At 41.5% G+C, this 22,087-nt stretch overlaps 1 protein-coding gene across 3 annotated transcripts in view; it reads right to left on the bottom strand.

Moving 5' to 3' along the window:
* The window catches only part of LOC122563270 (SAM pointed domain-containing Ets transcription factor), a 92,789-nt gene that overhangs the window by 31,246 nt on the left and 39,456 nt on the right, over positions 1-22,087 (bottom strand). For all 3 annotated transcript variants that reach the window (XM_043716944.1, XM_043716946.1, XM_043716945.1), the window contains exon 2: positions 17,085-17,555. In XM_043716944.1, coding sequence (XP_043572879.1) covers positions 17,085-17,532 — 448 coding nt within the window. In that variant the 5' untranslated portion in view covers positions 17,533-17,555. The remainder of the gene's footprint in view (positions 1-17,084; positions 17,556-22,087) is intronic.

Genomic DNA, 22,087 nt, shown 5'->3' with positions numbered 1-22,087 from the left:
CCTCCCTTGTCTGCTGGTTTGATAGTGAGGTTGGGGTTGCAACGGAGGGAGTGGAGGGCTGCGCGTTCCGAGGGTGAGAGGTTGGAGTGGGTGAGAGGGGTGGGGGAGTTCAGGTGGCGGTTAATGTCGCGGTGGCAGTTGGCTATGAAGAGGTCGAGGGCAGGTAGGAGGCCAGCACAGGGTGTCCAGGTGGATGGGGTGTGTTGGAGGCAGGAGAAGGGGTCGTCAGAGGGTGGGCGGGAGTCTTGGTTAAACTTAATAATATCCTTCCTGTAACAGAGTTCCATCAAATTAAAGCAGATTTGCAGTGGTAAATTGAGCAAACATATGAAGCATGAAGAAGACAAATTGATCCACTTTACTTGTTCCCACCCAGGCATGTTACTATCCATCTGCATCAAAGCCAACCCAACTCATACAATTTCCTGGGAGTGGTATTGACAATAAAGAGAACAAGTTCAGGGGGATAAATCTCCGGGTGACTCCTGCTTGATTCTCAAAGGTAAATCATGAAAGTTCCAGGGGACTGCAATGACCAGTATCAATTGTACAGCTAACCCATTGACTTGCTATAGGTCGAGATGACTTCTCACTGTTCACAAAAATTCATTCAATTCCATACTGAATGGCTGTTATAACTCCATTGTCACTGCATGTTCTGACAATTTGTTCCACAGGTAAGAGACTCTGAAAAAAAGATGTTCTTGGCAGCTAACTTAATTCTATCCTCCCTCAGTTATTAACATTGACTTCAACCTCAGGGAAGCACTTCTCATTGAACCTGTGTGACAACTCAATTTTCCAAACAGCAGCCTTCCTTCTGACCTGTCCAAAATAACCACCAACGTTTCCAACACAAGATCAGAACTTGACATTTATGTGAAGGAGGCGGAGGTGGATATTGCAGATGCTGAAGATTAGACTCAAGATTAGAGTGGTGCTGGAAAAGCAAAGCAGGTCAGGCAGCATCTGAGGAACAGGAAAATCGACATTTCAGGCTAAAGCCCTTCATCAGGAATGATGAACACTGATTTTCCTGCTCCTCGGATGCTGCCTGAACTGATGTGCTTTTCCAGCACCACTCTAATCTTGACATTGATGTGAAAGAATCTGTGCTTGTCATTTTGTAGCAGTCACACATCCAGAGAATAAGATCCTGTACAATTAACGAAGTGGTACAGGTTGGCACTGATTCCATGGAGTTTTAGTAGCATGTCACAAGTTGTCAATTTTTCATTTGATTTAATAGTGAAAAATGCCGCATGAGATTCACTGATATTTAATAAATCATCTAGGATTATGTTTCAAGGCATCAGCAAATCATTTTTGTTCAGATTGTGCTTTAACCCATTCAACCTTTGCTGTTTAATTTATAATTACACCCTGAGCCTTTTATCTTTTTTCTGCCCTACAACAAATTCCTGACTACTTGGTAATCTTCACACAACACATCATTGCTAATTGATGCATTTAACAACAACAGTAACATAAATGTATATGCCATTTTTAATATAGCAGAGTGTTCAAAAGCAGTACATGGCATTCTCAAACAAAAAAAAAGTGACGCTGAATCACATAAGAAGAAATGACGGCAGAAGATCAAAAGCTTTGATCATGAGGAAAGGGAAGTTTTAAGAGTCCTAAAGGAAGACTAACACAAAGGAAGATAGCTGTAGTTGCACAATCATTGCAAGTCCAAATAAATCATTACTGCAGCTCCTCAAGGTAGATCCAATCATCGTCAGTTCCTCCATCCATGACCTTCTTTCCACTATAAGGTCACAAAAGGGAATGTTCATTAATGACTGCATAAAATTCAGCACTATTTGTGACTCCTCAGATATTTCAGCAATCCATGTCCATAAGCAACAAGTTCTGGACCACACAATGGGTGACAAGTAATATATTAACAACACACAAGTGCCAGGCAATGACCATTTCCAACAAAAGAGAATCATTTCTTGATATTCAAAATCATTACCATTACTGAATTCCACACTATCATATTCCTGGGATTTGCAGAAATTGAACTGGATCGGTCATAAGAAATGTGGAGCTTATTCAAGGAAAAGCTACTGTGTGTCCTAGATAAGTATGTACCTGTCAGGCAGGGAGGAAGCTGTAGAGCGCGGGAGCCATGGTTTACGAAGAAAGTGGAATCTCTGGTCAAGGGGAAGAAGAAGGCTTATGTTAGGATGAGATGTGAAGGCTCAGTTAGGGCGTTTGAGGGTTACAAGGTAGCCAGGAAAGACCTAAAGAAAGAGCTCAGAAGAGCCAGGAGGAGACATGAGAAGTTGTTGGCTGATAGGATCAGGGTAAACCCTAAGGCTTTCTATAGGTATTTAAGGAATAAAAGAATAACGAGAGTAAGATTAGGACCAATCAAGGGTAGTAGTGGGAAGTTGTGTGTGGAGTCAGAGGAGATAAGGAAAGCACTAAATGAATATTTTTCAACAGTATTCACTCTAAAAAATGACAATGTTGTCAAGGAGATTACTGAAATACAGGCTACTAGACTAGGTGTGATTGAGGTTCACAAGGAGGAGGTATTAGAAATCCAGCAGAGTGTGAAAATAGATCAGTCCCCTGGGCCGGATGGGATTTATCCTAGGATCCTCTGGGAAGCCAGAGAGGAGATTGCCGAGTCTTTGGCATTGATCTTTAAATCATCATTGTCTACAGGAATAGTGCCAGAAGACTGGAGGATAGCAAATGTGGTTCCGCTGTTCAAGAAGGGGAGTAGAGACAATCCTGGTAATTATAGACCAGTGAGCCTCACTTCAGTTGTTGGTAAAGTGTTGGAAAAGATTATAAGAGAGAGGATTTATAATCATCTCGAAATGAATAATTTGATTAGGCATAGTCAGCACAGTTTTGTGAAGGGTAGGTCGTGCCTCACAAACCTTATTGAGTTCTTTGAGAAGGTGACCAAACAGGTAGGTGAGAGTAAACCGGTTGGTGTGATGTATATGGATTTCAGCAAGGAGTTCGATAAGGTTTCCCACAGTAGGCTATTGTACAAAATGCAGAGGAATGGGACTGTGGGAGATATAGCAGTTTGGATCAGTAATTGGCTTGCTGAAAGAAGACAGAGAGCGGTGGTTGATGGGAAATGTTTATCCTGGAGTCTAGTTACCAGTGGTGTACCGCAAGGGTCGGTGTTGGGCCCACTGCTGTTCGTCATTTTTATAAACGACCTGGATGAGGGCATAGAAGGGTGGGTTAGTAAATTTGCAGACGACACTAAGGTCGGTGGAGTTGTGGATAGTGACGAAGGATGTTGTAGATTACAGAGAGACATAGATAAGCTGCAGAGCTGGACTGAGAGGTGGAAAATGGAGTTTAATGCGGACAAGTGTGAGGTGATTCACTTTGGTCGGAGTAACCAGAATGCAAAGTACAGGGCTAATGGTAAGATTCTTGGTAGTGTAGATGAGCAGAGAGATCTTGGTGTCCAGGTATACAGATCCTTGAAAGTTTCCACCCAGGTTGACAGGGTTGTTAAGAAGGCATACATTGTCTTAGCTTTTATTAATCGAGGGATCGAGTTCCGGAACCATGAGGTTATGCTACAGCTGTACAAAACTCTAGTGCGGCCGCACTTGGAGTGTTGTGTACAGTTCTGGTTACCGCATTATAAGAAGAATGTGGAACCTTTGGAAAAGATGCAGAGGAGATTTACTAGGATGCTGCCTGGTATGGAGGGAAGGTCTTACGAGGAAAGGCTGAGGGACTTGAGGTTGTTTTTGTTAGAGAGAAGAAGGTTGAGAGGTGACTTAATAGAGACATATAAGATAATCAGAGGGTTAGATAGGGTGGACAGGGAGAGCCTTTTTTCAAGTATGGTGACGGCAGCATGAGAGCGCACAGCTTTAAATTGAGGGATGATAGATATAGGACAGATGCCAGAGGTAGTTTCTTTACTCAGAGAGTAGTAAGGGTATGGAATGCTTTGCTTGCAACGGTAGTAGATTCGCCAACTTTAAGTACATTTAAGTCGTCATCGGACAAGCATATGGACGTACATGGAATAGTGTAGGTTAGATGGGCTTCAGATTGGTATGACAGGTCGGCGCAACATCGAGGGCGCTGTAATGTTCTATGTTCTATAAGGTTAGAGACTGAGAATTCTGCAGTAAGTAACTGAACCCTTGGGGTCAATCTTTGATTCCATTGTGTGACAGAGAAGATAGAGGAACAGACTGCAGGCAGAATCCTTGACGGGATGGAATGTAAGAGGATTTTACAAATGAGCAATCAAAATCCATTCTGTCAGCAATGAAAATGAAAATCTCCCTGTTAATGTTGGCAACACTTTGTTTAATGGTGTCAAATTTAATTTGTTGATGCTCCTGTTCAGGATGTTTTATTAACTTCACAGTGTTAACTAACTCAACATTCTCCCTCTCAGCTGAGACCTCTAGCCGATAGTCAACCAAGTTCTTACTACTGTGTAGACATTTGTCCCCTTGCAAACATTGGACCCATTTGTTTGATATTGATGGATCCCCAAAACAGGCAGTAGGCCACTTGGAAATATGGAGCCCTGGGCCTTCCCACTCAGGATTCTTCTCTGGAATTATTTCCTGCCTGTTTTGAAATATTTTCTCAATTCTTCAATTTTTTTTTCTGCATCCAATGCAATATATGCATTTTATCTTTTTCTGACCCTACATAACACTTCTAATTTCCCTTTAGCTTGTGACCAAGGTAATACCACATTACTTTATCTCAGTCTTTGCTATTTAACTAGTCAGTTTGCTCTTCTTACTCTTTCCCTTTATGCTTACCACAATCCAATGTTCTTTATTTGTATATTTACCTCTTTAAGTTCTACCTTCTCTGCTTGCTTTTTCTGATTGTTTTCATTCCTTCTGTCCCTTGACAATGTCGTTTAAAGGGTATCTTGCTCTCTGTGTCATCAGTACATTAGACCCCATCCTATTGAAATGTGGTAATCATTTTAGACAGGTTCCCACCTTTTCCTGAACTAGTGTCCCATATCATGATGAATTCTGTTATATCAGATCCAGAAAACAAACATAGGATGAGAATTGATTTTGGGGCTAAAGTTCCGATATTAGCTTGGTGACGAATAGAGGTGTACTTTAAGGAGTGCCATGTAGTGGGAGGGAGCAGCAGAGAACAGAGAGGGTTAGCAGGAGTGAGGCAGCTATAATCACAGCTGCCTGTGATGGGGAAAAGGAGTTGAAAAGACGACACTAGGCTAGAGTTAGAAAAATGCAGAGCTCTCAGTGGTTTTGGTTGGAGGGAGTTAGATTTACAGAGAATCAAATCATAGAATCCCTACAGCATGGAAGCAGGCCATTCAGCCCCTTGAATCCACACCAAACCCTCTAAAGAGCATCCCACCCAGAGCCACTCCCTTGCCCTATATTTCCACTGGCTAACCCACACATCCCTGGACACTTTAGCACAGTTATCCACCTAACCTGCACACCTTTGAACTGTGGGAGTACACCCACACAGAGAGAATTTGTAGACAGTTGCTGAAGGATGGAATTGAACCCAGGTCTCTGGCACTACAAGGCAATAGTGCTAACCACTGAGCCACCATTCACCCTAATGGAATAGAAAAGGACAGGGGAACTTCAACAGGAGGACTAGAATTTTTGAATCAAGCCATTGCTGGACTGAGAGCCAATGTCGTTCAGTAACCTAGCATTAATGGATGGGCAGGACTAATAGGGAGTTTGTATGTAGGCAACATTTAGATGATCTCAAAATGAGCTTATAGAAGATAGTAGTGTTGGAAAATTTTATCTTGCAACACACCATGGTGCGTCAGTTATGCTCCCCCATCTTTTTTATCCTTCCCAATCCTAGAACACAATTTAAAGTGATCTGCAAAACAAGAGTGAAGAGAGCAAAACTTTTTTCACTAAGTCAATGCTAGGGGATGGAATGCACTGCTTACAAGTATGGAGGAGGCAGCTTACTTTGAGGCATTTGAAAGGGCACTGGATGATATTTGGATAAAGCCAATACGTAAGGGTATGGGGGGAAAGCAGGAGCTTAGTACTGATAATGATTTTCATTTAATGATGGGCTGAAGAGCTTCTTGCTGTGTCATAACTCTTTAGTGATTTGATGAAGGAACACTTGGGATTGCTCTTAAATCTGTCTCCTAATCCCCTAAACTTCTTCAGGCCTTACCTTCCCAAAATCATTGGCTCCTACTTGGATCATAAATGGCTGATTTGCTTGCAAATTCATTTCCAGTCATTCTGATATGTTCCTTACTCCTAGACCTTGGAAGCAAGAAATCAATGGGGTTCTCAATCTGTGCCAAAACGGACAGTGTCCACCCAAAATTTAGCAGTTCCAAAGAACAATCACACAGGATTCAAAATGTTAGTGTTTCTCTGTCTCCATAGCTGCTGCCAGACTCCATCATTTTCTGTTTTAATTGCTAACAGATCAATTAACTTTTACCACAGGAATACATGGCACTGTGGTTAACACTGCTGCCTCACAATACCAGAGACCTGGGTTCAATTCCAACCTCAGATGACTGTCTGTGTGGAGTTTGCACATTCTCCCTATGTCTGCATAGGTTTTCTCTGGTTTCTTCCCAGAATCCAAAGATGTGCAGATTAGGTGAATTGGCCATGCTAAATTGCCCATAGTTTTCAGGGATGTGTAGGTTAGGTACATTAGTCAGGGGTAAATAATGGGTCTGGGTGGGTTACTCTTTGGAGGCTTGTTGGGCTGTAGGGCCTGTTTCCACTCTGTAGGGATTCTTTGAATACAATTCAAGCTTCTGGAAGTTTCCAAAGTAACTTTTAGTGGATATATCTAAAATAGTACTCTTCTGTGGAATTCCACATCTGTCATTGTCGAGGATTTTACTCCAAAGGAACAATACTGTCTGCCTCTGGGTGTGTCCAGGTAACAAATCAGTGCTATTGAGCCTGATTACACACAATATACCCATCCAAATGCCTCTTAAATGTTGCAATTGTACCAACCTCCACCACATCCTCTGGCAGCTCATTCCATACACGTACCACCCTCCACATGAAAAAGCTGCCCCTTAGGTCTCTTTTATATCTTTCCCCTCTCACCCTAAACCTATGCCCTCTAGTTCTGGACTCTCCGACCCCAGGGAAAAGACTTTGCCTATTTACCCTATCCATGCCCCTCATAATTTTGTAAACCTCTATAAGGTCACCCCTCAGCCTCCGACGCTCCAGGGAAAACAGCCCCAGCCTGTTCAGCCTCTCCCTGTAGCTCAAATCCTCCAACCCTGGCAACATCCTTGAAAATCTTTGCTGAACCCTTTCAAGTTTCACAACATCTTTCCGATAGGAAGGAGACCAGAATTGCACACAATATTCCAACAGTGGCCTAACCAATGTCCTGTACAGCCGCAACATGACCTCCCAACTCCTGTACTCAGTACTCTGACCAATAAAGGAAAGCATACCAAATGCCTTCTTCACTATCCTATCTACCTGCGACTAAATTATACTGCTCCTTGATTACATCCAGGAAAGCATGCTGGTTCTGACTTTTAGATGGACCACGAGCTAATGGAGGTTTGGGAATACATTTCAGCCTTATCAAAATTACATTGCACTGAATATGGACATAAGGGAAGGAAGAGTTGGGGCTTCCAGTCTATCTCTCTCCTGTGTCCTATCAAAGTGATTGAGTGAAACATAGAGTGAAACTAGCTTTCAGAGTGCTAGCCCACAACCACCTGATGAAGGAGCAGCTCTCTGAAAGCTAGTGATTCCAATTAAACCTGTTGGACTATAACCTGGTGTTGTGTGATTTTTAACTTTGTACACCCCAGTCCAACACCGGCATCTCTGAATCATAGAAGCTGAATGGCAGAATTTTGTTACAAATATTGCAAATTTCCTACTCTATAATCCGATATTTTTGGGAGTGATGATGTGGAGGTGCTAATGTAAGACTGGAGTGGACAAAGTCAGAAGTCACATGACACCAGGTTATAGTCCAACAGGTTTGAAATCACGCAAGCTTTCAGAGCACAGCCCCTTTGTTGGGTGCTGTGAGAGAGTAGGGCACACACACACATGCACACACACAGTTTATAGGCAGAGAGATCAAGGGCAGAGAGATCAGAAGATCATACAACTGGTATGAGTGGAGTGTCAGATAATATGTCTTTGCAGGTGACAAAGAGTGTTGGATGGTGGTGGGGAGAAAGTGTATGTGTATGTGTGTTTGAGAGTGTATGAGAGAGTAAACATGTGTGAGAGAGTATGTGTGTGTGACACACATACTGTCTCACACACGTTTACTCTCTCATACACCCTCAAACACATATACACGTACACTCTCTCCCCACCATCTTACACACATAAAAATCTATGGGGTGAATCATTTCATTGGGCCTGAGATGTTACCTTTTGTATATTCCTATCACTTTGCTTGATTGACATGACAGTACAGGGTAAAACGAGGGCTGCAGATGCTGGAAACCAGATTCTAGATTAGAGTGGTGCTGGAAAAGCATAACAGTTTAGGCAGCATCCGAGGAGCAGGAAAATCGATGTTTCGGGCAAAAGCCCTTCATCAGGAATAGATGTAGAGTGCCTGCAGGGTGGAGAGATAAATGAGAGGGGGGTATGCTACTTTCTCCCCACCCCCACCCTCGTCTCATTTATCTTTCCACCCTGCAGGCACTCTGCCTCTATTCCTGATGAAGGGCTTTTCTTGCTCCTCAGATGCTGGCTGAACTGCTGTGCTTTTTCAGCACCACTCTAATCTAGAACCTGACATGACAGTACACCACTGGCATTGACTTTATAAACGCTTTACACACCGTCTAGCACTGTTGGTCACCTGCAGAGACACATTATGTGACACATCAGTTGTCTGATCTTTTGAGCGCTCTGCCTATAAATTCTGTGTGTGTGTGCCCTGCTCTCTCATTGAATTTGACGAAGGGACTGCACTCTCAAAGCTTGTGTGATTTCAAATAAACCTGTTGGACTATAACCTGGTCATGTGACTTCTGACATTTTGGGAGTGGGCAAGGATAAATGATTGTGAAATCCCAGGAATGCTATGATTACAGAGATCCTGACAACTCTAATAGCAGGTTCTCATTATCATTTCCTGTCCTAGCCCGGCAGTTTGCCACGTTTATGAATTGGCCAATTGCCATGTGAAAATGCTATTGGTGGAGGACGGTCCCTGACAAACAAGAAGTTGCACACTTTGGTGGGCGGGGTTGGGAATCAGGACTTCAGATCAGATAGTAAGGAAACTTCATTCACATGTGAGAATTATAGGCCTAGGTCTCTCAGTGGGTTACTTGAAAACCCCAAAACCCACTGTCTCTAAACCAGGAGTAAACATATTTATGCTATGATGTGGTGAATTTTTCAAATCTATCAGTTTAGCTGCCAACAGCTGCCCACCATATTTGCCTAGCCTTCATGAAGGTGCACTTAACTCTCTCTGTCATTCAGCACTGAACCAGGCAGCTGATAAATGAAAGTGCTTAAAAGGACAGAAAGACTAATACAAGGCTGTCATTATGGAATGTTTGCTTTTACAATTTTGACTGAAACTGTAAACTTTGACTGAACATGTCTCCTACTCCAAACAAAAGTGTCAATGATGCATAACATGGCTTCAGGTTCTTTACCAGATCTGTGCCATCTTAGTTAAAAATCACACAACACCAGGTTATAGTCCAACAGGTTTAATTGGAAGCACACTAGCTTTCGGAGCGACGCTCCTTCATCAGGTGATGGTTGCTCCGAAAGCTAGTGTGCTTCCAATTAAACCTGTTGGACCATAAACTGGTGTTGTGTGATTTTTAACTTTGTACACCCCAGTCCAACACCGGCATCTCCAAATCATGTGCCATCTTAGCCCATCTCTTTAATGATGACTCTATAGGTTATAGAAGGGTAATTACTCTTGAGATTCCTGTTTCGAGTTGTAGTGAGAAATGTTTACTGTGAAGAGTGAATGTCTGAATCATAGCCCTCCCTTCAAAACAGCACCCCAGGCATCAAGATGAACATTGGAATGAGGTAATAAAAGCAGGTAGGCTTATGGGATCAACAAGGTGCCATGCTATGAGGAAGCACATGTTAAAGGCCTGGCACTGTTTCCAACTGGTTTAGAATTGTTTCATGCTGAAAGCACTGGGCTAGCACGTTTACTTGATATGATCTGGTGTAACCTGTACCTGCCCTGTAGCCATAGCCAAAATGGTGGCGTTTGTTTGGAACAGGCTGTGCATGGCACCGTCACAAACTTTCCATTACGCCAGCTGTAGACCCTTTAACATTGGTGAAGTGACTGCTACTACATAAAACCATAATATTTAGTAGAATTAGTAAAGCATAAATTGCAGAAACTCTATCACATTTTAAACTCTATTGCCAATTTAATGTTTACAGGTCAACCCAACCTTGATTGACTCTATTCTAACATTGTATTGGTTGAGTTAGATGCCCAATTTGACAATTGGCTCAGCCCTGAAAATGTTCAATCAACTAAAGCCTGTAATCAATCTGACTTCTTCCTTTCTAATTGACCTTGATGACCAAAAGTCAGGTCCTATGTTTTCGATTGATACGGTCAGATTTTAATATTGGGATAGTTTATGAATACAAGACCACTGAATCCCTGTGTATATCAGAAATGAGGAACTGAGAGGCAAAGTGAGAAATTATATTGAACAGGCTGAAAGACTTTATTTCTTAGAGCCATAGTCATAGAAATGTACAGCATGGAAACAGACCCTTCGGTCCAACCTGTCCATGCCGACCAGATATCCCAACCCAATCTCGTCCCACCTGCCAGCACCTGGCCCATATCCCTCCAAACCCTTCCTATTCATATACCCATCCAAATGCCTTTTAAATGTTGCAATTGTACCAACCTCCACCACATCCACTGGCAGCTCATTCCATACACGCACCACCCTCTGCATGAAAAGGTTGCCCCTTAGGTCTCTTTTATATCTTTCCCCTCTCACCATAAACCTATGCCCTCTAATTCTGGACTCACCCACCCCAAGGAAAATACTTTGTCTATTTATCCTATCCATGCCCCTCATGATTTTATAATATTTATCCTATCCATGCCCCTCATGATTTTATAAAGCTCTATAAAGTCACTCCTCAGGCTCCAGCGCTCCAGGGAAAACAGCCCCAGCCTGTTCAGCCTCTCCCTGTAGCTCAGATCCCCCAACCCTGGCAACAGCCTTGGAAATCTTTTCTGAACCCTTTCAAGTTTTGCAACATCTTTCCGATAGGAAGGAGACCAGAATTACACGCAATATTCCAACAGTGGCCCAACCAATGTCCTGTACAGCCGCAAGATGACCTCCCAACACCTATACTCAATACTCTGACCAATAAAGGAAAGCATACCAACGCCTTCTTCACTATCCTATCTACCTGCGACATCTGCAAACTTACTAACTGTACCTCTTATGCTCGCATCCAAATCATTTAAGTAAATGACAAAGAGTAGAGGAACCAGCACCAATCCTTGTGGCACTCCACTGGTCACAGGCCTCCAGTCTGAAGAACAACCCACCACCACTCTCTGTCTTCTACCTTTGAGCCAGTTCTGTATACAAATGTCTAGTTCTCCCTGTATTCTGTGAGATCTAACCTTGCTCACAAGTCTCATCTTGTCGAACATCTTACTGAAGTCCATATAGACCACATCTACTGCTCTGCTCTCATCAATCCCCATTGTTCTCAATCCAGTTTCTGAGACATGATTTTCCACGCACAAAGCCATGTTGACTATCCCTAATCAGTCCTTGCCTTTCCAAATACATGTACATCCTGTCCCTCAGGATTCCCTCCAACAACTTGCCCACCACCAACATCAGGCTCACTGGTCTTAATTCCCTGGCTTGTCCTTACCACCCTTCTTAAACAGTGGCACCGTGTTAGCCAACCTCCAGTCTTCTGGCACCTCACCTGTGATGTAAGGCCACAGAATGATTTTTAGATAATGCTCTGAGAAATGTAAACAAATCTGTTTTGCAGTTCATTAATATCCTGGAATGATGATAATAAGGGGGTAAGGAGATTGCAAGCCTTCTGTGAAACATGGGTATCGTGAGCTGGGTCTGTACTTCTGGCCCCTCCTTAATTGTTCTTGAAGAAAAATATGAGCTGCCTACAGTTGCTCGGGTTGTTTTAGAGGGTAGCTCAGGATTAATCTGGTGCTAATGGCCAGCAAAAAAATTGACAGTAGTAGATAAAAGCTAGATACTATAGATGCTGGAGATGTAAAGGAGAAAGGGAAAGTTATGTTTCTCTCTTCACAGATGCTGCCCCACCAGTTAAATTTCTCGAACATTTTCTGTTTTATAACAGGAATGAATGTTGGCCAACAGGAAAACCTGAGCATACAAACCAGGATAAGAAAAATAGACATGCATTCATACACCACCTTGATTAGATTACCTACAGTGCGGAAATAGGCCCTTTGGCCCAACAAGTTCACATCAACTCTCGGTGAGCAACCCACTCCCTACATTTACTCTTTCATCTAACACTACGGGCAATTTAGCACGGCCAATTCACCTAACCTGCACATTTTGTTTGGACTGTGGGAGGAAACCGGAGCACCTGGAGGAAACCCACACAGACACGGGGAGAATGTGCAAACTCCACACAGACAGTTGCCTGAAGTGGGAATTGAACCCAGGTCTCTGACATTGTGAGGCAGCAGTGCTAACCACTGTGCCACCCACTCAGAAAGATATGAATAGTACTTCAGACAATAAATAACTGTGAAGTGTACTAACTCTTTTTATAAGTAGGTACAATAGAATAGTGGCTATTGTTATTGGACTAGTCTTTAGAGGCATGAATTGGATACACGTGTTGAAATCCCATCACTAGGGCAGTTTAGCTCAATGAACGAAATGAATCTGCAATTAAAAGCTACTCAGTAATGATGAGCATGAAACAACCTGATTGCTGTAAAAAGCTGTCTGCCTTCCTTACCTAGTCTGGCCTACATGGGACTCCAGACCCACAGCAATGTTGTTAACTCCTAAGTTACCTCAAACCTGGCCTCAGAAGTCACTTTGCTGTCTACCTTCTCAAGAGCAATGGAAAATGCACAATCAATGCTGGCTTTTCCAATGATATCCACATCCTGTGAATGAATAAAGAAAATAAAGAAGCAGCACTCCACATGTCCTTCCAACTCCATTAATAGTTAATTTGATTCCTTGAATACATTTGTTCCTCTTTTTGCATTTTCCAATCCCTATTGTTAATGAAACTGTTGAATATTGTTCTGGGCTCTTTGAACAGGGTTACATGCAGGGTATTAGCTATAACCTGTTGAACAGAATGTTGGTCTTTAACCCACACCTAGAAATTATTGTTTTAGCAATGCACATCCTCCTTCTTGCCACTGCATAAACAGATTGACATTTTATGAAGGGATGGGATACATTGTGAAACTTGGAGAGTAAGTTAGAATACTGCTTGCCACCTGTCTTCAGACTCAAATAAACTGTGCCTCAGCGCCTGTATATCTCTACTCTCAGGTTATCGAACCAACTTGAGTAAATGCAGTTAAGATACAGATCACTTATGATTTAATTAAGTGGTAGAACAGGCTCGAGGGTCCGAATGGTCAACTCCTGCAACTATGTTCAAATATCATAAACTGTAACAGCTGACCAGTGGCAAACTTTCATGGATTTAGCAACACGCTTAGCTGTATCCAAAGACAATTTGGATAATCGACGTTCAGATAATCAAAGTTCCTCTGTAGTTTCATGTCCAGGAATGGGAAGGCCACATCCATCCACCAAAGTCTCTTGTCTGTAGGTCACTTTTTGGTGACCCTTGCTGAAAGTATGAATGTGAGGGTGCCAGCTATGGATAAAGCTGTTGATGATGCACCACATGGTTCAATATCCTGTCAACTTGGCTGCTAGATAACATAATGGAGGAGGTCCAATAATGACTATAGTGATTACGTGAAAGGGGAGGCAAAGGACAAAATCAGTCTAAAAACTAAGAAACAAATAATTGGAGACCTCACTTGAAGAGAGCAAAAATAAGACTGTAAGACTGTATATTGGAAATATGAGAATTGAATTCTCATGCTGTGTAGGGAGGTGTTCTCCACTAACGTTGAGCAGAATAAAGGAGGGGTCATTCAAGAAAGATGTATAGACCTCCATACTTTAACTTCCATACAATCTAGTCAGGGTACAAAGAAGAGAATTGAAACAGTGTACTCAGTAGTATGCAAAATATAACAAAAAGATAGGAATAAAAGTGTAAGGCAAGTCTGAATTGACTGGGCTTGTAATGGAATTTAGGTTCATTCCTGATGAAGGGCTTTTGCCCAAAACATCAATTTTCCTGTACCTCTGATGCTGCCTGACCTGCTGTGCTTTTCCAGCACCACTCTAATCTTGTACTGGAATTTAAAAGAATGAGAGGCGATCTCATAGAAACATATAAAATCCTGATGGGACTGGACAGGCTAGATGTGGCAAGAATGTTCCCAATGTTGGGGAAGTCCAGAACCAGGAATCACAGTCTAAAAATAAGGGGTACTCCATTCAGGGCTGAGATGAAGAAGAATTTCTTCACTCAGACAATTGCGAACCTGTGGAAGTCTCTCCCACAGGAAGCTGTTGGGTCCAATTCATTAGATAGATTCAAGAGGGAGATGGATGAGGCCCTTGCAGCTAAAGGGATCAAGGGGTACAGAGAGAAAGCGAGAGCAGGATACTGACATTGCATGATCAACCATAACCATTTTTTTAGGTTAGATTCCCTATAGTGTGGAAACAGGCCCTTTGGCCCAACTAGTCCACACCAACCCTCCGAAGAGTAACCCAACCAGACCCATTCCCCCTACCTAATGCATTTAAATTTACGGGCAATTTAGCATGACCAATTCACCTGACCTGCGCATCTTTGGACTGTGGGAGGAAACCAGAGCACCCGGAGGAAATCCACCTAGACACAGGAAGAATGTGCAAACTCCACACAGACAGTCACCCGAGGTTGGAATCGAACCCGGGTCCCTGGCGTTGTGAGGTAGCAGTGCTAACCACTGAGCCACCATGTCACATCAGGCCAATCATATGGAATGGTGTTGCAGGATTGAAGAACCGAATGGCCTACTCCTGCAGCAACTTTCTATGTTTCTATGTCTTCATTTTTTAAACCTTCAAATCTTGGGGACTGCTGATTATTGAAGTCAAGACAAAGAGGCTATGTTTCGATTAGTACAGTGCAACCCTAAAATGCAGACAGACCACTCCTGACACTGAGCTTTGCTCAGAAATCAAAATTGACTGAATGTGCCAGATACTCTGATGCACAGTCAACGCTTATATGTACTGAGTCCAAATTAACCTTAAATACATGCAAATTAACATGACAATGCGGGCCTCTACAGGAAATGGTCATTATGATAAAGTAAATAATGACGGAAGCCAATTCAAAAGTAACTTTTCAAAAGGAAATTGCGTAAATATTTGTCAGAGAGAGAATTACAGAGTTATAGGGAGAATGTGGGTCTAATTAGATTGTTTTTTCAAAGAGCCTGCTGTGACCCTTTGGTCTGCTTTCTTTACTAAATACATTGCAATGAACCTCACTTAAAATAAGAAGCAAGCATAAAATTCTAATGCACCCTTTTTGCCATGCTTCATGTCATTAGGTCTAAAACTCTGTTTTAAAACAATAACAGGGTCCAACTCACTAAACTCCTGCAAATATAAACCAGACAACAATGACACATTTGCATGACAGTTGCTGAGTAATTGCAGTGAAACATGACCACTGCCATAGATAAGAGCTTAATACAGTCTCCTCCACATATAATTAATACCTTCATGCAAACACAAGTTGCGTGTTATACTCAGTGGATTGTGAAAATGTCTGAAAGGAGCTGCTGGATCTACCTGACTATAGGCCAGATCGGGCATTTAAATTTGGAGGGACATAACTAAAAGCAAGAAGGAGCAATCTGAAAAGTTCACTTGACCTCCTATTTATTTTATTATAACCTCCCCTCAACCCTCACTCCCTCTGCTCTACAAGGATCCAACCATCCTACTCCTGCACTCTAATGTTTTCTATCGAGTTCCCCCTTTTTAGATGTCTTTTCCTGCTCTTAGGCATCATCAAACTCTCTCATCTTCACTTAGCCTTTGTTTCCAACCTCACTATTTCCTTCCCTCTTGCACCTGCTCAGTGCCTCCTAGATTCATCTCTTCCTTTTATTGTAAAGTACTCAAACCCACCTTCTGCATAATGACATGATACAAGATTGCTTTTCTCCTTAATTTTATTGAACAAAACTTGAAGGTTGTAAATCGGTTACTTCATCGCTCAGCTGTTCAAGGTTCGCTTTTCCTTCCAGTTAAAATAGTTAATTCCTCATTAAATGAACTTTAGACTTGTTGTTTGAGCTACTGTGCACTTCATCAAATTGTTTAGTGCCAAACTGTGAATGCTCAATATATCTCATTGTTATAAGATCATTAAACTATCATAAGGCACAGCGTGCTGCAGATCAGTTCACATTCACTCACTTGGGAGAGATGCTATGGCATGCAGTTATGTTATGGCCAATAGCAGATTTCTCTTTATCTCTATCGTTAATGTACAATAATGCAGTGTGTCACACTAATACAGAGCAAGTGAACGTTGTTCCATTGTGGAACAATCTGCCATGAAACAATGTCAGATTAATTTGGAGCAAACTCTTCTAGGGCATCAGAGCACATTGATCAGTCAGTAATGCCACACAATTGAATAAATCGATTAATCTAACAAACCTGGTTACAACTGCTTTCTCTCACACCAACTAGAATAGTCTGTTGCACAGTAACATATTAAATTGAAATTATGAGTATCAAGAGGATTAATTCAGTGACAATTCATGAAATGTTTTTAATAAGGAATTAATAAATAGTCAATAACTGTGGGATTGAACTCAGCAGACAATCCATATTTTAGATTAATTTTGAAAAGTCAAAATGATGATTTTGATCAGATTAGCTGTTGAACCCAAATGTTTAAGTTACTTTTGGAATCATTTACCTGCTGCAATGTTTAGTAGCTTACAGGCTGTTTCTATCTCCTTGAGAACTTCACCAACCACCATCGTCTGAACCTGTTCTAGTGACCTTTCTTCAAAGTGGACACTGTTCTGATAGTCCAGCTCTGTGGGTACACATAGCTCCTGACTGTCCACTATGGGGCATTGTTCTGGCTCTTTGTGCAGCTCAGTCTTCATGATGTGGTCAGTCTCTGGCCGCTCCACCAGCCCCTTAGATAGCCATGCATAGTCTTCAGTTAGCAACATGTCGAAATAGGACAAGTAGACAGGCAGTGTCCGTTCAGGAGTTGAAGGGTTACTGGATGGTTCCACCATGGTCCACTCGAGACCCTTTGGGTGACTGGGTTTCTCCAGGTTGGTGAGTATTGCATCCTCAAAGGCAGTTCGATTCTGCTGCAGCATGGTCAGTCGCCGACCAGCACTGCCCATCACCTCAAGTAAACTCTTCAGATCTATATCAAAACAAGATGAGACAAATGTTTAATTGTATAATAACATTATCCATACACTGATGACTATTGACTGCTTCACAACAAAACTGTTCATTGAACCCTTTGGGAAGCTGTAAGCTAGAAACGGGGATTATGAGGTCAGTTGGTCACTTAAGTATCCCAGTAAGTCCTGAATGAGCTTTAATGAATGTTTTACTCATGGGTCAGTTTGTATTAATGGATGATCACGTTAAGTGGGGCTGTTCGTTCAAATACAGGATTCAAACTGTAGTTTCTTTCTTGTGGAAAGAAAAGCTGCTACTTAAACAGACAACATCTGACTTTCTTTTCATGACTTTAATTAAAAGGGCCCGACTCTTTCTTACAACAACGTCTTTGCCTTTTACCAAATGAATAGGAATTAATTGTGGTTGGTGGCAAAAAAAAGAGAATTAGACATTAAGGTTTACTCATTCTTAAGCTTAATATATCCTAGTTTTAAAGAATGCTTTTAGGTTATATGTGTACATAATTAGACTACAAACCTTGACTTAAATACTTTTGCATCTCCATCAGGACCTGCAGTAGTACCAAATGTGAAAGTAAGGTTATATCTTCTGCCAGTACCGTGGACAAGCCTGGGAAATAGGTATAAACTATGATGCAGTGTGAATGTGCAACTGCAGTTTGGCAGCTTGACAGAAAACACAGGTCAACTTGAAAAGAAATTTTTGTATAAAACTTGTATAATAGAATATTAAGATCATAATATTCACAATTTACCACCACCAAGAGTCTTACGCTATTAGGATAATTAAGATTGGTCTCTCCCCCACAACTAATGGAAGAGAGAAAGCACAGCCGGTTAATTTGTCATTTAAACATTGCAGCTTCTGCAGAGACAGTGCCAGCTCTTCCATCGTAACACCACTTTCAACCATTTATCCTACTTCTCTGGGGTTCCACCAAAGGCACAGAAGATGATTTGAAGAACTCTTCGGGGTTCTGCAAGTTTTTCTTCAGTCTTCAACTTTTCCCCTCCTAACGATGCTGACTCCTGCTAAAGAATCAACCAACTGGCTTTCCTTATTCTGTGAACACCAATAGAGGACATTCAACCATGGCGGGAACCACAGCCAAAACTGATTCCATCAACACAGATCTCGGTGAGACGGAAATACGGGTGTGTTTCAAACCTACTCTCAATCCCCTATCTTAATGTTAAGTCTATTTATCATCGAACTGAGTATAGTTAATATCTAACTAGAGATTTTTGAGTCTGCATTGCTTACTGCTACATGGAATGATGCCTTCGTCTGTGGCAAGGTTATCTTAGGAGCTTTTTGTTTCTTCTGTTGTGCTTTAAGCCTCTTCCTTGCCTTTCTTCCCTACCATCTGACTATAAGATAGCAAGCTTTTAGAAACTTGGACCTTGCAGCTTTACTGAGACTGATTTAATGCCAATCCATTATTGGCTAGTGCACAGGTCACTTAGTGATCCTTTCACAATAATCTAGAACAATCTGTTACACGCACTGCACAATATCATATTGATCTAGGACAGTCTGTCAAGCAGAATTGCATAACATTTTAACTGGACCCATCAAAAGACTAAACAGTGAATGAAAGTTGTTAAAAATGATATAAAAATTGAAGGAATTATTGAATATTAAACAGGCACGAGATTAAAAAGATTTGAGCCCATTGGTGATGGTGAAAGTTAAGCTCAAAGAAAGGCCTCCATTGCATCCAACAACCCAGAGTCAGACTTGGGCTCTTTGGTTTTCAATTTTGTTCACACTCATTTTCTTGATGAGTGGTTTGTGCAAAATCTGGTTGAGTTATTGGATAAACTAGTGGAATTTTGTCATGAGGCTTCACTAGTGATGTAATGAGTTAGTACAGTAATACAAAAAATGAGAAACTGTTTCCACGTGAGAGTCAGTAAGCAGAGGACACAGAAATAAGTTAATTAGAAAAAGAACAAAAGATGAGATGCAGAGTTTTATTGTAATGAAACAAATTTAAATGAACTGGAACTGACCTTTGGGATTGGGACTTGCAAAATGGCTATTTACAAGCTCTGTACAGGTATTATGGGCTGAATGGTCTTCTTTTTTGCTGTACAATTCTATCACTAACTGTTTTGTCTTAACCAAGATTATTCAAGGACTCAAAATAGGAAGAAAAAAAATTATGAGGAAATGGAGATCTGGGGGAATCCCGAAAGGCTTTGATTTTGGTTGCTCACTTTTTGTTTTCTGTAGTCAATGATTCTGTTCCAGAAAGTTATCTTAGTCCCAAACCAAAGCTGAAATAAAGTATAACAGCTGCTTGGGTCTGAATGCTTATATTTGTTTTACTGATTCAATTTGACTCCACCTTCTCAACTCTCGACTCGTTTGGTTCATTTAATCTCTTGTCGATGGATAATTTAGCTGTAGATGCTGGAAGGTTAAACTACTAACATTTAGAATTTAAACAAAACACAAGGGACACAGTGAACACAAGTTAGGAAGTTATCGCAATTATGGCCATTATAATCAGAGATATCAGACTTGCAATCTGAAAATCCACCATCATAAGCTTAGGCAGAATTGAGAATATCACAATTTTCAATCCTGTTTGGAAAGTTTTGTTGGAATTAAATCTTTAACTTGAAATGTCTGTTCATATTATTCCTTTTCACATTTAATAAATATTTCTTGTCACACTGTAAGTTTTTTGGCCAATCTGATGTGCAAATATCAGGCAGGTCACAGCTTCTCTCAATACATAATTGATTCCAATTGGATTGTGTATCATTGTCTTGCTAGTCACCATCAAAGCTATACAAGACAGTCACAAAGACTGTATACTCCATATACTACACCTTTTACTCTGATATACCCAAAATTTAAAAACAAATGAATGGTTTTACTGTCATGTATATTTTATGGTGAGAAAAGCAGTAAAATATAGTGAAAAGCTTTTCCATTGTCGCTACAATCCAGCGCCATTTTGAATAGTTTTAAGAACAAGAAAAAAAAGAAGGAAATGGCTTAAAGAGAGTCCATCAGCCCTGAGATGACTCTTCATCAATGACGCCTATGCCACCATCCCTCCTCCACTCTTTTTCACTGCCATCTGCACCAGACCCAACCAATGTGGAAGTTGCCACTCTTCAGCTGCCATCTTTTGCCGCTAGGCCAATTCTCTATTGCCACTGCCTCACCGTTACCTGTGGTGGACCCAACCAATGTTAGGGTCGCATCTCTCATTCTTGTTGCCAAGATGCCCTTCCATCACTGCTTTGCCACCACCAGCACTAGACCCAACCAACAACAAAATCACTGATCTTCAGGCATCATCTTTTGCCACTGGATCTACCTCGCCGACATCATCTCTACCCATGTAACAGCTGCCAATTCCGATGCGAGGTCCCAGTCTCACCCCAGGAAGTAAATAGGGCTCACTGGCCACTGCAATGGGGTCAGTCTGGGCCTACTCAATGGCAGTTGATATGTCGCAACCATTAACATTCAACAGGCATGCATATGACACAGCAATTAATATTCACACTGCCACAATAGAGAGACTGGAGATAATAAGGAGTATTATCTTATAGTAGAGTCACTGGAGACTGGAGAGGTGTTGATGTACAGGTAGCAACAACATGAAATACAAAACAGTCACACGATGGAGACATGAAACTATGGAATTATAATACAAATTTCAACCCTACACTGGCAACAATATCAACATGGATTCAGGAAAAATGACATTCCAAGTGGATTGAGGAAAACCCCCTGGCTTTGGTGTGCCTCAACTTGAAAGGCATTTGACCGGTTTCAACACAATTTAACAGGAAGCTTCAGCATTAATTTGCTAAAGGTGCTCTCCACCCCTCAAAGGTGCTTCTTGTGACACAGTAGCTAAAGCTAAATGTCACTGACCAAGAATAATTTTGTAATCAATAGAAATTGGCAAAATGGTTGTAAAGAACAGACATAGCTTTGAGTGTAGAGACGCATTGGCAGAAGTACTGAGTGCTGTGCCCCAGGCATTACTATCAGAACCACTGCTACCTTAAATCACACCAAGGTTTTAGATTCAGAAACTAAATGGAAATGAAGTGGTGAATGACATTCCCATTGTCCTCCAAGCCAGGAGGAAATGGAAAAACGGAAGTTAGAAATTACAGATCAGAGTATGAGGCAGGACAGTTAAGAGCAGGAGTAGGCTATTTAAACTCTTGGCCTGCTCTGTCATTCCGCTAAATTGTGATTGATCTCTATCCCAAATTTACTTTTCCATCTGTGCTCCATATCACTCAATAACTTAATGAAGGAAAATCTATTGATTTCAGTCTTAAAAACATCTTTTAACCACAGCCTTTTCAGAGAAAGTGCTCCAGGTTTCTTCTACTCTTTAAGTCATAGAGTCATAGAGATATACAGTATGGAAACAGACTATTCGGTCCAACCTGTCCATGCTGACCAGATATCCCAACCCAATCTAGTTCCACCTGCCAGCACCCGGCCCATATCCCTCCAAACCCTTCCTATTCAGAT

This window comes from Chiloscyllium plagiosum, chromosome 26 (genome assembly GCF_004010195.1).
Source record: "Chiloscyllium plagiosum isolate BGI_BamShark_2017 chromosome 26, ASM401019v2, whole genome shotgun sequence".
In the NCBI taxonomy this organism is placed as follows: Eukaryota; Metazoa; Chordata; class Chondrichthyes; order Orectolobiformes; family Hemiscylliidae; genus Chiloscyllium; species Chiloscyllium plagiosum.
This window is presented reverse-complemented; position numbering and strand designations above follow the sequence as displayed.